Here is a 14,627-nt window from a genome sequence, read left to right on the forward strand (position 1 = left end):
GCCCCCTAATTCAAATTAATGGAAAGATTTTCAGGCTTGATGCCGACCGTTTGACAGTGATTTGGCACACAATTAACCTTGTCTCCCTCTCCCCTCTGCACTCTCATCACCCCCTCGGTTTCATTTGCAGCCTTGTTCTCTCCGACTCTCTCTATCTCCTGTACCTGTCACGCTCCTTGACACAGTCTTATTGATTATGAACCAAATAGAGATGATGATGTTTTATTAGATAACTGACACTCCCTACTGTTGTCTGCCAATTGAATTAGCTCTGAATCACCAGCATCCACGTAGCGTAACATGATGTGACTTGGCGTCATCTAAGGTTTCGCACAAAGCGCACCATTTTGAAATTCAGAGCACAGTTTGATCGTTAATGTTGCATTAGCATTGTTTCCAGTAAAATGCAGCTTTACAACATGAACAGCAGAGTGTATGAGTAGTGATTTTTTTTTTTTTTGTCAGGTCTATGTACTGAAACATCTGTCCAAAGCATGATCGATTTCCACTCACCAGCCTGTTTAAAAGACCATCCGTCCTGCAGCCTCAGCCTCTCAGCTAGACTTTATTCACTGCTTTTATAGACCATTTCACCTTGGGTTCCAGTTCACGGCACCAAACAGCCAATAGCTCTCAAACAGAGGGGAGCAACTGGAGTGTAAAAAGGGAGAATGGAGGTGCACGAAGTAACAAAATAGAAGGGAAGAGATGATGTGTGAAAGAGCCAGCCCGAGTAATAGTAGAAGCTTGTGAAGAGAGCTTTCTTTTAGTCTGAAACAACTGTATTCAGCTCTTCACAAAAAGCAAGTTAAAAGTTAAAATGGGTTGTTGCCATGGTAACCCCAACAATTTATTTGAACATTTGTTATTAGCTTGCACTGGGTGCCTTATTTCTATGATGACATTGAGCAAGAAAATGCATTTGTTATATCATTTAAAGTAGGTAGCTATTTGCTGGTTTTCGATAGTTTTTTCTAAAGAGTAAGTGTGCACAAATTAACTGGGAGTTATGAACCTAGTTGGGCAGAAAGGGAGATTTAATTCAGCTATCAGACAAGATCATTTATCTTGTTGATCCTATATGGGATTGAGCTGAGATCAAGTATTTTCCATTACTGATGATCAGATGGAGAAACTGAATCCTGCAGAGTGGTAAATGCAGCACACCTGCATGCATCAGAAACCTGGATACTGTTATGATCATGTAAACAGGGATGTGAATAACCAACCCATGTAAACACCATGATCAAAACCTTGATAAGACTTGACACCAGGGTATGAATGTGCATGTAAACACACCGATAGACGAATGAGATGAGAGGAAGTGAGTGTGTTTGCAGTGACAGTTTGCAGGTAGCTAAGTAAAGAAGTCTAGATGTATCCCTTTGTCAGCACAATGCTGCAGAGAGCTGATGATTATCCCGGCTTTTCTTAGTCTGCCTCAGCACATGTGACAAGCACATGTGGCAAGTATGACAGTTATGTGACAGGCAGCGAGACGTGAGTACTGTCAAAGGATGTCTTTGAACTCGCTGATGTGACACTGTCAGTTGTCCAAGAGTAACGTTCAGAAAACACCTTCAAAGGTGGAAGATACTTATAAGTATACAGACGAACAATACAACAGGTTTGTTTGGTAGCTCTAAATTGAATTTAGAGAAGAATCAAATTAATTTTGGTTGGTTTGGATCAGGTTTTATTTATTTTAGTGGCATGGTTTCAGTCCTCAGATCGAATTCTCACTCCTATGTATGACATTTGCTTGTTTGTTGAATCTGTTGTTGATGACGCATACCATGTACCCTGTATGCAGTACATCTCTATCAATAGCCTCCACATTAGGAATCAAACAGCTGATCACTGAGACCATAAAAACATCAAGGTGCAAATAGACTTAAAGCAGAAAATATCATGGGAACTTAGTCCTTTCATAAAGCACACCAAGTATGTTGCTCCAGGTAAAAGCGAGTAGAAGAAAGGAAAGCCTGAGTGTAAATACACACAAAGATTTGTAAGACAAATGTGGATTGTGCAAAATACAGCGAATGACAAGACGTTGACTCCTTACTGTATATACACTTACAATACAGTATATGGATTTGATACTTCATGTGTTCAGAGGCTGTAATGCAAGTAAAACACCACAGAAACACAGTCTGATATACAAAATGAAATACAGTATTTTGCAGTTTTGTTTAATCATTACAGAAAGCTCTCAGATAGATTATGCAAGAGTTTGAAATTCAAATGATCCCTACAGTTGGACCTCCTCTCAGCACTCAGCAGTCATGCGGCATATTTCTATTGTATTAATGCAGTGTCTCCTGTAACATCCAAGAGCTAGAGAGACAGGTAGATAAAAGCTATGTGTCTGGCTTTTACTCTCATGATTTTCACTATGTGGAAGTGGTGATCCTCGTTGTCCACACCACAAAAACAGGATATGTGCACACATACCCGTGCACACACAAGGTAGTGTAGTTCAATGAGTGCTGCTGTAGCACCAGTTCCCCATGACTCACGACACAGCCGTGTAAAGGGCTTAACACAAGGTAGGAGGGGATAAGCAGCACCCCTGATGTTTAAGCTGCCTTTGCTTTGAAGCAGATGTGAGCATGGGTGTTCGCTCCCTCTCCTCCTCGCTCTCTCTGCGTTTGTGTGTGCAAGCGCATGCTGGTGTGCTCATGTACCTCACGAGCGTAAAAACCAAACGTCACGACTATTAATGTATCCTGATCAGCCCACTGAAAATGAAGCTAATCTGTTGTGAGGGAAATGGGGCAGGAATTAGCTCCTTCAATCCACCACTGGTTTCCTTTTAGCATCTGAGGTATCCCGTCATTTATCTCCATGCATTTTCTAGCTGCATCCCAACTCACAACAGCTAATGGTTGTGTGGACTGATATCTGCCGTTCTTTCAGATGACAACTACCAGCGTTCATTTATTGCAAGTGATGATTGATTTCATACTTGTCACAAAGCCCTGATACACATGAATTGAAATTCCTGCCTGAATATTTATGTTTTTTTTGCTAACTGGATTTGATTAAACAGGAATTTCAATTCATCTCATTCAGTTTTCATCCAGAATGATTAAACTGAAATTGAATGTGCTGCAACCCAAAGTATCAGGGCTGTCTCCATCAAGCTCTCAAACAGCAGGCTCTCTTGTATGTTTAGTGTAAATGTGTTTGTTTCTCCTCTAGACCATTGTTCGAGGGAACCGGCCACCCAAAGATGCATCCATCAACGGCCTGCTGGAGGAGTTTGACAACATCTCAGTGACACGCTCCAACTCCCTGCGTAAAGAGAGCCCACCAGGCCCCCACCAGGCTGGAAGCAGTTCCAAACCCTCCAGCAGTGGTCATCCCATCGCCCCGGAGGAGAATGGCTTCAACCACTACTACTCCCGCTACTCCTGTGACCTGGACACCTCCAGCAGGGACTTCTCTCTGGATCCTGGCAAGCCAGGCTTCTCCATAGATGGGGACTGGGCCATGGGGAGGCACTACCGATTCACCAAGCAGAATGGCCACTCGCATCCCATACGCAGCCCCTTCTACCCTGACGCCATGCCCCAAAAATCAGACTACGGTAAGCTTCCTCCAGACTACCACACCTATCTGGAGAGCAAAGGGCGCTCAGCTGATGAGGTGGCCTCCACAGTGGGGAGCGGGGTCGGCTCCAGTGGCTACTACCGGGCATCTGTGGGAGGCTCATCCAGCCAGGACTACAGGGACACTTCAGTAGGCACGCCATCACGTGCCTCACTACACAGCGAGCAGATCAACTACCCAGACAGTGAGTGGAGCTACGGTGGCCTACGGGACGAGTATGAGAAGCGACCCAAGAGTTCTTATGTGACGCAGACCAGCCCCACGCCGGCTATAAGGCAGAGATCTCGATCAGGCTCTGGGCTGCAGGAGCCAAATGTCCCCTGTGTGGCCAGTGGGGCTTTTAAGAACCCTCCTCAGGCCCACCCGTACAGCTCCTACACCTACCCTCGCCTCTCGGAGAGTCTCACCAACTCACAAACCTTAGCCAAGGTAAATATGTCATCACAAAACACAAAAATGATGCATTCTAGTACATTTAATTGTTTATTAGTTTATAGTACTCTTTTTTCCATTCACCTATGAAAATGATCGCGACATAGACTTTGTCAGTGTTTACTCTAAACTGCAGAGGGTATTATATAAGCTGCCAAATTACAGTGGCTGTCTGGGAAACATGGTTTAACACAAGGCTCCACACACCCCTGACAAGCTTGTAGTAACATTGCAGAGAAAATTACATAGATGTATGGCACATGTGCCTCACATCCACCTGCAGTCTCTTTAAAACATTTAGTCTCTGCTCAGTCTCTCTCTCTTTTCCTGGTTATCTCTCATTCACTATGTTTACATGCACACTAATATTCCACTATTATTCTGAATATTACAACATTCCTAATTTGATATGGGTCAAGTAAACAGCATATTCCGAATCTTTGATTAAGACATGTGGGATATGCCGATATTATTTGGGTTTTAGGAGCATTCTTTGAACGTGTACACAGTGCCTTAGAAATATGCATCTAAATTGGGATTTGTTTTTTTTGTTTGTTTGCAACACGTGGCCTCTTGCCTGTTTATGGTCAGCTCTGTGTGTTGTAAACAAACCAACTAGCCAGCAGTTTGCAAAGCTGGGTTAGAGATGCATGCCCAAAAGAAAAGCCCACATTTCTGGTCAGAAGGAGAAACACAACTACTTTTAAACATTTTGAAAGACTTGGATATCATCAGGTTTTTGGATATGCACAAACATCACAATGCCGACCTTTTCAAGAAGTTGGTTGAATGAGTGAAATAGGGAGGCTGTGTTTGCACCATCTAACAAGTCCGCCACCACTGGAAAACTTAAAAAAAAATCCTATTTTGATGCAAAGAAGCAAAATGGCACAAGCGGCTCCAGCCGTTCCACTTTTCCATATTTTGACGTGATAAACAGAGTATGCACGGATGCATGTAAATGGGAATTTTAGTGGAATATTCATTTTCATTAGCCATGCAAACAACTTAGTAGGAGTATTGTCTTTTTCAGAATAAGGGCAAAGAACGGAATATGTAAACATAGTCTATGTCACTTAATACATCTTTTTCTGGCCCTCCTGCCAGATAGATGGTGTCAGCTGTTAATCTACTCTTCCTCAAAGGAGGCAGGCGCTGCCACATAGAGAATTACCCCTCTTCAGTAGCCACTGTCTCTGCACACAGATTAATTAATGCTCACGCTGACCATCAATCAGATAGCTCTGAAGTGCAGAGAGTTGCAGAGACTACACAGAGAGAGGCATGAGCAAAATAGAGAATAAAGAAAGAAGTAAGAAGCAGAGTGACAAAAAAACGAAAAAGAAAATCCCAGAACTAGATTAAATCAGAGTAGACACGACTAAGAGAAGTTGGCACAAAACTTTTATTTATAATCTTGTACATTTACATTAACATTAACAAATGCCTCTTTTTAATAAAACCAAATTATATGAAGCAGTACAAAAACAGTAAAGACCAGGGAAAAATGCAAGGAATAAAAAGAGCATTATACAAAATCTGGGCATCAAACTTGAGTCATTTATACTCAAATCTTCCTTTTTCTGATTTGTGCAGAAGCCTTGCATCTGCATTTTGCACTACCTGCAAACAACAGAATGATTCGTGACTTTGGTCACAGTGGAATAAATTACAATAGTTATGAAAAGATGAGATAAAGACATTGATAATCTCATCACATTCTCTCAAAATAAGAGGATGTGATAGATCAGAGGTCACTGTTAAATAACACTCATGTTTGTAACATGGGAGAGAAGATCACAAGACTGTATGATTACATCTCCTACTTCTTTTAGCGCTAACAATTACAGTTACAGACAATTACAGTTGCAGTTATGAATGAGGCTAGTTTGATGGGTCAAAGAGAAACATTGCTTTTACTTAATTGCAATTAAATATCCTCTAGGCCAACTTAAAATTAGGATGAGATTTTAGAATGATCAGATTCACACAGCTGTGTGCCATCTGCATAGAAGCGATTGGTGTAAGATGTTATGTTTGCAAATGATGGCCAGGGGCTACCTACAGTATTCTGTATGCAGATAACACGCCATATATGTGGTGAACCAAGGAGGAGGAGAAAGGAACCAATGAAGAGCAGAATAATATGTCACAGTCAACTGTATCATGGTGTCACCAACAACAAACAGATCTCTCAGATTAGCACCTCAAGGTGATGACGAAAGTTATGTGCAAATTCTGACGTACTATATAAGATTCAAATACACTCAGCAGAGTATTATATTATTATTTACATGAGAAAAGTTTGATTTTTATGTAAATTGCCCATGATGCCAAGTTTTGTAGCTTATAGTTTTCCTTTATTTATTAAATACCTGCACTGTAAGTAGTGTATGTTGTCCCAAGGAGAGCATGATGCAGCCTGCGATGTGCTCTAGTGGAGCAGTGGGAAAGACTGGGACACCCAGGAGACACCTCCACACGGAGACTCCACAGACAATAGCAAACAAACCCTCCATGCATTAGTGGCTCTGTAATGTAAACATATGTTCCCAGTGCAAGTCAGAATTAGAATATGTTACACAGTAGCAGGGGGGCAAAAGATGACAGGGGTAAGGCACAGAGAGCGTGGTCAATCTGTAAGGTGTTCTCTTTTCTTTATATCATTCTCCAAAGCTTTCAGTGCTCCATTAGGCCTGTTACACAGGAGTTTCCAGCACTATCGCAGCTCTCCACCATCCCTCCTTCACACGCAGCGAGTCCAGTAGCTGAGAGGAAAACTGGGTTTGCTGATGTAGATCCCAGGGTGCCTTGATGAAAAAACCATTTAACCTGCATGCTTCAGTAAACAGCTACTCATACAAAAAAAAAAAAAAATAGCTACGGAGAATGCAAGAGAAGCAGGATTGGAAGTGATGCAGGAGAAGGTCATTTTTCTTACATGTTATTTATTATTACGGCTTTCTGAGCTGTTGTGCATGAAGAGGCACATTTTCTCTCCTGGAAATATACAGTATGTGCAGGGAATGTAAAGATTCCAAAAAGCTAAAAATGATAAAAAGATATGAACTCAACCTAACTATATTTGGTGTATTGATACTATTTGATTTGATGTACGATGCATTAAGTCAATTTTGAAATCAAATGGAATATAGGCTATAGTGAAGTGCTGGCAGAGGAGTCAATGCACCCTAATTTGCCTTGTGATGTTTGGAGACTTTGCAGCATTGGTAAGGAAAAAACAAGGAGTCATCTGGCAGCTTAAGAATCACTATTCTTCTCGGCTCATGGACCTTGTAACAAATCCACCCCTCTCTCTCCTCTCTCATTCTCTGCCTTTTCTTCTTTTCCCCTCATTCAGCCCACACACACCACTGAAGTAAATCCTTCTTTTTCCCTGCTGTTGTTGGAAGCCGGTGGGGATGTAACAGTAGACAGCACCGAGACTTGGCCACACACAGACACACAAAGAGACAAACACACACCCTCTCGCTCTCTCTCTCTTCCTTCCTCTCTCTCTCTCTCTCTCTCTCTCTCTCTCTGTTTTGTGGCGAGTGTGAGCTCAGTGCCGCAGCTCTCGGTGACAAATTGATGTTGCGGCACTTTCCCTTTCTGCAGCCTTAGCATAAAACTGGCCGAACGATGTTCCACCGCGGAATTCAATTTCACAGTTGAGTTAGGTTGTTGATTACCCTGCCAAACTCAGATTAATGCGCGTTTAACCAACATGGATCAGGAGACCCTTGGCTGACAGCCAGCCAGCGGTGCCGGCCAACGATAGGGGGGTACGAGACTGGGCTGTCCCAGCAGCACCCCCCCCCCTCCCCACACCTGCTGGAGGGTGATTGATTAAAAGAGTTCACACCATGTAATTATACACCATCCCAACACATCAGGGATCCTCCTCCTGCACTGTCTATGCTCGTGTGTGTGTATTTGTGTGTGTCTCTTTGTGTAAGAGGAAAAGAGTGATCGTCACAAAGAGAGAAACAAATAAAAGAGAGTTTTATATTATCCTCTTAGTCTCTTGGGAGTTTATGAGAAAAAAAAAAGCTGTTTAAAGAGCATTTCAGGAGGTGTGGCAAAGGTAATTTAATTTAGTCTCCGCAGGGTGGAGGCTGCTTGGTCCACTTCTGTCAGCACGTTAGTTTATGTTTAGTCCACCCTGGCCATCCATCAGATATCACATATGCCAATTAGTATTTAATACTTTTTTCCACCTCTTTTCTGTTTTAAATGAATAGTGGTCATTTTTCAGAATGCAATGTTCAACCCAAACAAACCGGCATAATACAATGATGACTGTAAAGCATCAAAACTGAAAAATATAGCCGCTGGTGCAGTGCTGTAGTGGGAGGAGCATCAGACATGGTTTTGAGATTCTTCTCAAAGTTTGTGTGTCTGCAGCAGGCATATTATGAGTCAGATCAGTTTAGCTGAGTCATACGAGCCAGCTTTTAATATGTCTCTCTAAATAAGCTCTCTGTGTGTTCATATATACTAGTACTTATGTGTGTGCACCCACACTACTTTAAAGGAAACTCAGGTGTTTCTAGGGTCTTAAGGAAGAAGTGTGTCCCAGATCTTGATGTTCCCTCTGCTCCTGGTTGATGAATGGAGTAGTTGAGGAGCATTGCGGGGTGCTAATGATAAAGTATGGTCCCTGTCCGGTGGACTAAATGTCCTCCATTAGATCTGTCTAGGGTTAATGTACCTGCAGACATACCTGGAAGTAGAGCTGGCAGTTTACAGTTGACACCAAGGAACGGAGTGTGTGGTCATGCATGTGTATGGAGGGATTTTCATGTTTTTGTAAATCTCTGTTGATTTAGTAATAATTTCTCACCATGTAACTGTAACAGTATATTAATAACTTAAAAAGTGAACTGAATCATCTGTCCTTGTGCTCTCTCCTTCAGGGTGACTACGAGCGTCCATCGCGTGACGGCAGTCCCCAGGTTATGGGTGGTGACACTTACCCCCGAGGGCCTCTCAAGCTACCTCAGAGCCACACCAAGCCGCCGGGCTACCCCCCAGTGCACCTTCCCTACCCCCCTGTCTTTCACCATTACAAACCCTCGCCCTACCATCATCCCCCATCCCAGCCCAGCCCACCATACACCCCTCAGGTACAGTATGTCCGCTATGTTCAGATATATAAATGATGATTTAAAGATGCTCCATTCAGGCTCCAGAAGGTCGATAACAATCATCAGTTTAATATCTAGTAGAACCGGAGGATTCAATATTAAACTTGTTTCCTCTTCATATACATTTAACAGAAAGATCACACATAAGAGACCCCACAATAGCCTCATATCCCCGAAATATTTTCCATGTTGAACTTTTTGTTTCTTATGTTGTGTCCTGATGTTTTGTAAGTCGCTGTAGTTTAGTTAAATGTTTGTGTATTAAGTTAATTTGAAGTGATCACAGGGAGATTCTTACTAATACCTCTTCTTCAAAAGAGGCAAACCTACTGAGTGGAGACTTTGCACTTCAACATGGTGCCTGACTAGAAAGATTTTAGCATCACTGAGGCAAGCTAAGCAAGACTAATTCGAGTTTTTGGACTTTTGTCAGCTCAAAACTCCCTTTAAAATATAGAAAGTTTTTTTTATATTGGAAGGTTTTCCTGAATACAATACACTGAGCACAACATGAATACTTTTTATAGCCTGTCTCTATTTTACTCTCACTCTGGGCATGATTGTGTTTTCCACCCAGGGGGCCTACTCACAGCCTTCATCACCCTACATCCCCCCAGGAGCCTACCCGCCTCCTTCCTGGGGGTCCAGCTCTGATACTCAGCCCTCCAGGGTCTCTCATGAGCAGTTCAGAGCTGCACTTCAACTGGTGGTCAACCCAGGTGAGAAATTGACAGCGAAAATGAAAGCAACACTGAAATGCTTTACATAAACGTTCCTATTTTTTTTTTTTTTTTTCTGGTGTTGCATCAAAATTGAATTGTGTTTGTGTTTTCCATCAGGCGACCCTAGGGAATACCTGGACAGCTTTATCAAGATCGGCGAGGGCTCCACGGGTATCGTGTGCATTGCCAGCGAGAAACACAGTGGCAAGCAGGTGGCGGTGAAGAAGATGGACCTCAGGAAACAGCAGAGGAGAGAGCTGCTCTTTAATGAGGTGTGAAACACTAACAGAGATGGGCCGTAACTGCAGTATAGTTATGTCAAGAATACACACACCTAAAGCAGTACATTTTACCACCAACCAGCCTCTCTGGGTGTTATTAGTTTATACAAAAATAGATTTAAATCTGGTTTTGAGATGTGATATTTAACAGAGTAATTATGGATTTGATTGCTACTGTAGGTCAGGCATGATGCCCACCTCCTACATCGGTCACTGTTTTTTGATTGATCAAACACATATAGTATGACAGTAGCAGAGATGAAACTGGTTTAAATAACACTATAAAATATTGTGCATTTCATGCCACATAGATAAAAATAGATCTCACACTAATGCAGTAGCTTGCCACCTTTCTTATTAATGATAAAACATGAGTTCAGTTTGCTTCTATTTCCCTGACATATATCCATGGAAATCAAACCACTAACGCATTTTTACATCCATAATTGCATTTATTTACTAAAAATTAAGTAGTGTTCACGCTGAAAACCCTAGGCAGGAAATTTATTCATAGCTGTTTCTATCAACGGTATGGTAACTATTGAAAAATGAGCTCTATACCGCTTTCATATTATTTGCAGTCGTGTTGAATTGAATCATAATTGCAGACAAACTTTATGATTGCTTGTGTTGCAAAAAAAATGTGAAAGGTGAACCAAGCAGTATTGCACTGATTGTACTTCGGGAGCGTGTGTGTGTGTGTGTTTGTGTGTGTGTGTGTGTGTGTGTGTAGGAGAGAGAAGGAGAGACAGATAAGGCATGACTGCATGTATTGTACACACGTGCGTACAGATGTGAAGCAGTGGGTGTTCAGTTTGGGACTAATTTGCTTCATGTAATCCTATTAATTTCTGAATGTAATCCTTTTATACTTAAGCCTCCAGAACATGTTGAAATGAGACAAAGGAAAAGTTCAATTAATAAATAATTTTAATTAAATAAAATAAAATAAATATTAAATTATATTTTGTTTATATTACAAATACAGTATTTATTGTAGCAATGTACAGTATATACTGTATCTGAGAATGTAATTTACAGGCCAGTTTTGCATCAGTCCAATAAAAACACAGCATGTCCCTTGACTTGAAAACAAAAATTGAACAAGTAAATATATAATGACAGAGGTTTCCTTCTCTCTCTGCTTCTCTGTCTCTCTTTTGTGTGTGTTTTAGGTGGTGATTATGAGGGACTACCATCATGAAAATGTTGTGGACATGTACAACAGCTACCTGGTGGGAGATGAGCTGTGGGTCGTTATGGAGTTTCTAGAGGGCGGCGCACTCACGGACATTGTGACTCACACCAGGTATTCAATCATCTCCTTTAAATAGAGTAATACAACATAAGAATGCCAAATTTACCAAAAACTCTGTAGGTACAGCAGTGGAAAATACCAAAAAATGCTCTAAATTAAATGTAGAAATTAATGAAAGAATCACAAAAACAGAAATAAAAGAGTTATAAGAAGGGAAGGACAGTACATTTATAGGGGATATGAGGATAATGATATCATGATCTCAGGATAAAGGTTGATACATATTGAAATATAACTGGGATCCAGGACATTCTTTGCTTTAAAAGTAACTAAATAAAATCAATTTTTTAAATAGTTTTATTTTTTTATTAGCTTTATTTTTCGCTTTTTTATTTAACAACATGCACAAGAGACAATCACACAGATGACACATAAAGCTATCACAACCAAACAAACAACAACAGTATCATCTCTGGCAGTTGGAATAATTGTTAGTTGAAATAATTAATTATAAGTGATAAGTGATAAGGATAATAAGAGGGAGCTGCCAGGAAGCTGTGTGTGGCTTTAAAGAATTCAATGGAAAACTTGTCCGGGCTTTGCCACTTTGCATAGACTGGATGGCACTGGAAACTTTGTCGCAGGAGAGAAGTTCGTCAAGCTGAGCGTTGCAATCAAGGCTAATGGTGGGGATTTCTATGCCACTGAAGAATGAATCAAATGACAAAGCATCTGCACTAACCCTAACCTGACCCTAAAGACCAGCGTAGTAATCTGAAAAGCACCTGTTTATATCAGATGGATTTGTGAGGATGTCACCAAGAGGGAAACAGATTTGAGAGATCAAATTTTGGGCCCTCTGTTGCCTTAACTGCAGGGATAGTAGTTTGCTGGGTTTTTTTTCCCAAATTCAAAATAATAAGAGTGAAAGACTTGTGAGATCCAGGGCCTACTGAGGCGATGGTGTTGAGTTGATTTAAAGAATTTAAACAAGAAAAATTAGCTTTGGGATGGATTTGGGGTGATGGTGGGGGTCCTCCTGAGATGTAAAATTCTCAACTCTATCTCCTCAATCTTTTTAAGTTTTCTGAAAATTTGAAATTTGCGTCTCAAGAGCTAGCGGCATTGAGGCAGAACCTGTCAATACGTCACACCAGCAAGTCAATCAAATATGCAGGAAACTTTAGCATGAGCCCACTGCCACCCAGTGTTTTCCTGAGTTGTACATAAGTTGTGTAGTCAGAGTTTGCATTTCAGTCGGATGACGAGCAAAGCAGGACACAGGAAGTGTGCTAAAGCTAAGGTAGCGGCCTCCAGCTACGTTTGAAAAACTTACATCAGGAAACTTAGACATGATCTGAAACATCCTTTTGAAATCTCAGCTGTGTAGCAGCAGGTTCTCCCCCTTCATTCATGATCAGACTCTGGTTCATAGACTGCTGTATACTCTCTTACATCTCCAGTTGCAGCCATTACTCCAGGTAAAGATGCCGCGTAAGGGAATTTGCATTATTCATTAGGTAGTATTTCGATTGGCTGGGGGTGAAGGTGGGAGCCACAGCTCCAGTCAATCGGAGTAAGTGGTCATTAATAATGCAGATTTTATGTAAATCGCTTCTGAAACAGCCTGCTGGTAGACAGAGGGGAATCTGGACTGTACAGAAAGATGGATTTATAGAAATCTAAACAACTCTTGGTGAATAAAGTGTAACAGATATGTTTAAAATAGACTCATTATTTATAAAAATGAGTCAAAAAAGGCCTCGATACCAGAACTTTCCAGATTAAGAAATTAAGAAATTCACAATTCCTCCCCTGGTCAGAGCTGTCTTATTCACCTGGTTATCTGGCATATTGGAGATATTTGAGAATATGGCCCATACTGGATCTGGTATTTACCAGACAAGTCTAGAGAGAAAGAGGGAATAATTACATAAAGAGAAAAAACACAAGATAAATGCTGCCAGGAATGAAAAGGAACCTTGGAAAACAGAAATGAACAGAGTAGAATTCCCACTGAAAAGGAACAAGGGGCATTCAGAAACAACCCTGACACTGACAGGGGGGTCCCTTGATAGTGCAGCTACCCACATCCAACAAGTTGTACTCAAGGACATACCTAGCCATGAGAGCACTGTGAATATACATGAAGCACTGGATGAAGTTGAGTCTCCATAGAGAATTGAAGTCCATGTGCAATAAACTTAAGTTGTAATGAGAAGAATAGATAAATGAATAAAAGGATAAAGTAAGATGAGAAGATTGATACCACTGAGGCCACAGTCAACAGCTGATTAGCTTAGCTCAGCATAAAAACTAGAAACGGGGGGAAATTTCTAGCCTAGCTCTGTCCAAATGTAATAAAATCCACCTACAAGCACCTCCAAAGCTCACTAGTTAAGTTTTACAGTTATTAGTTATTAAAGTTATTATGTGCTGCACCATTTCTTGGCCAGACACAGTAACTTCCTGAAATCTTCTATTAACTTGTGGAAACTAAAATACGGCCACTGGCTGTAACAGACAGACAAGAGAGTGTTATCAATCATATAATCTAACTTTCAATAAGAAAGAGAATAAGTGTCAAATTATTTCTTTAAAACCTAAACAATAGGGTTCAGACTGGATGCAGGAGGGTCGAAAAGGGTGATAAGAGCCAAAGTTGATTGAAAAAGAAAAAAAGAAGAAGCTAATGTAATAAAAATAATATAAATCCCAGAAATTAGGTCACTGCTTTGTGCATGTTATTTGTGTGTGTTAGTGTGGTGAATAAATTAGCCTTGAGTGTTTATTTAAATGCTGAAACAAACAGAGGGAGCAGCCTTATGAGAGAAGGCTCATTTTTATTTGTGATGTCTAAATGACTGAACACATTTGAAGTTCAGGTGATGACATGAAAAGCAACAAGCAAAGGTACCATGTGTTGTAAAAAATCAAACTTCACTCAGCAAAAATGTAAAATGGATGATTTCACAGGACGACCAGGAGAAACAAACAGATGGGCTGTAATCCAGTCCTGGCTTTGATAGTTTTAGGATTGTTGTTCTCCAACTTTTCCTAATTGCGTCTCTGTTGTTGAGTCGTGTTTCTAAGCTGCCGCCTCATTGTTTTAAGCTTACTTTGTGCTTGGTACTTAATTACAGTAATTTGCGTGGAGTGTCAGCTT

At 41.0% G+C, this 14,627-nt stretch overlaps 1 protein-coding gene across 4 annotated transcripts in view; it reads left to right on the top strand.

The window, feature by feature from the left end:
• Positions 1 to 14,627, top strand: part of pak5 (p21 protein (Cdc42/Rac)-activated kinase 5) — a 74,694-nt gene that overhangs the window by 53,729 nt on the left and 6,338 nt on the right. For all 4 annotated transcript variants that reach the window (XM_044329376.1, XM_044329374.1, XM_044329375.1 and 1 more), the window contains 5 exons: positions 3,208 to 4,047; positions 8,970 to 9,179; positions 9,778 to 9,919; positions 10,040 to 10,194; positions 11,379 to 11,512. In XM_044329376.1, coding sequence (XP_044185311.1) covers positions 3,208 to 4,047; positions 8,970 to 9,179; positions 9,778 to 9,919; positions 10,040 to 10,194; positions 11,379 to 11,512 — 1,481 coding nt within the window. The remainder of the gene's footprint in view (positions 1 to 3,207; positions 4,048 to 8,969; positions 9,180 to 9,777; positions 9,920 to 10,039; positions 10,195 to 11,378; positions 11,513 to 14,627) is intronic.

Source organism: Thunnus albacares, chromosome 16 (assembly GCF_914725855.1).
Source record: "Thunnus albacares chromosome 16, fThuAlb1.1, whole genome shotgun sequence".
Classification (NCBI taxonomy): Eukaryota; Metazoa; Chordata; class Actinopteri; order Scombriformes; family Scombridae; genus Thunnus; species Thunnus albacares.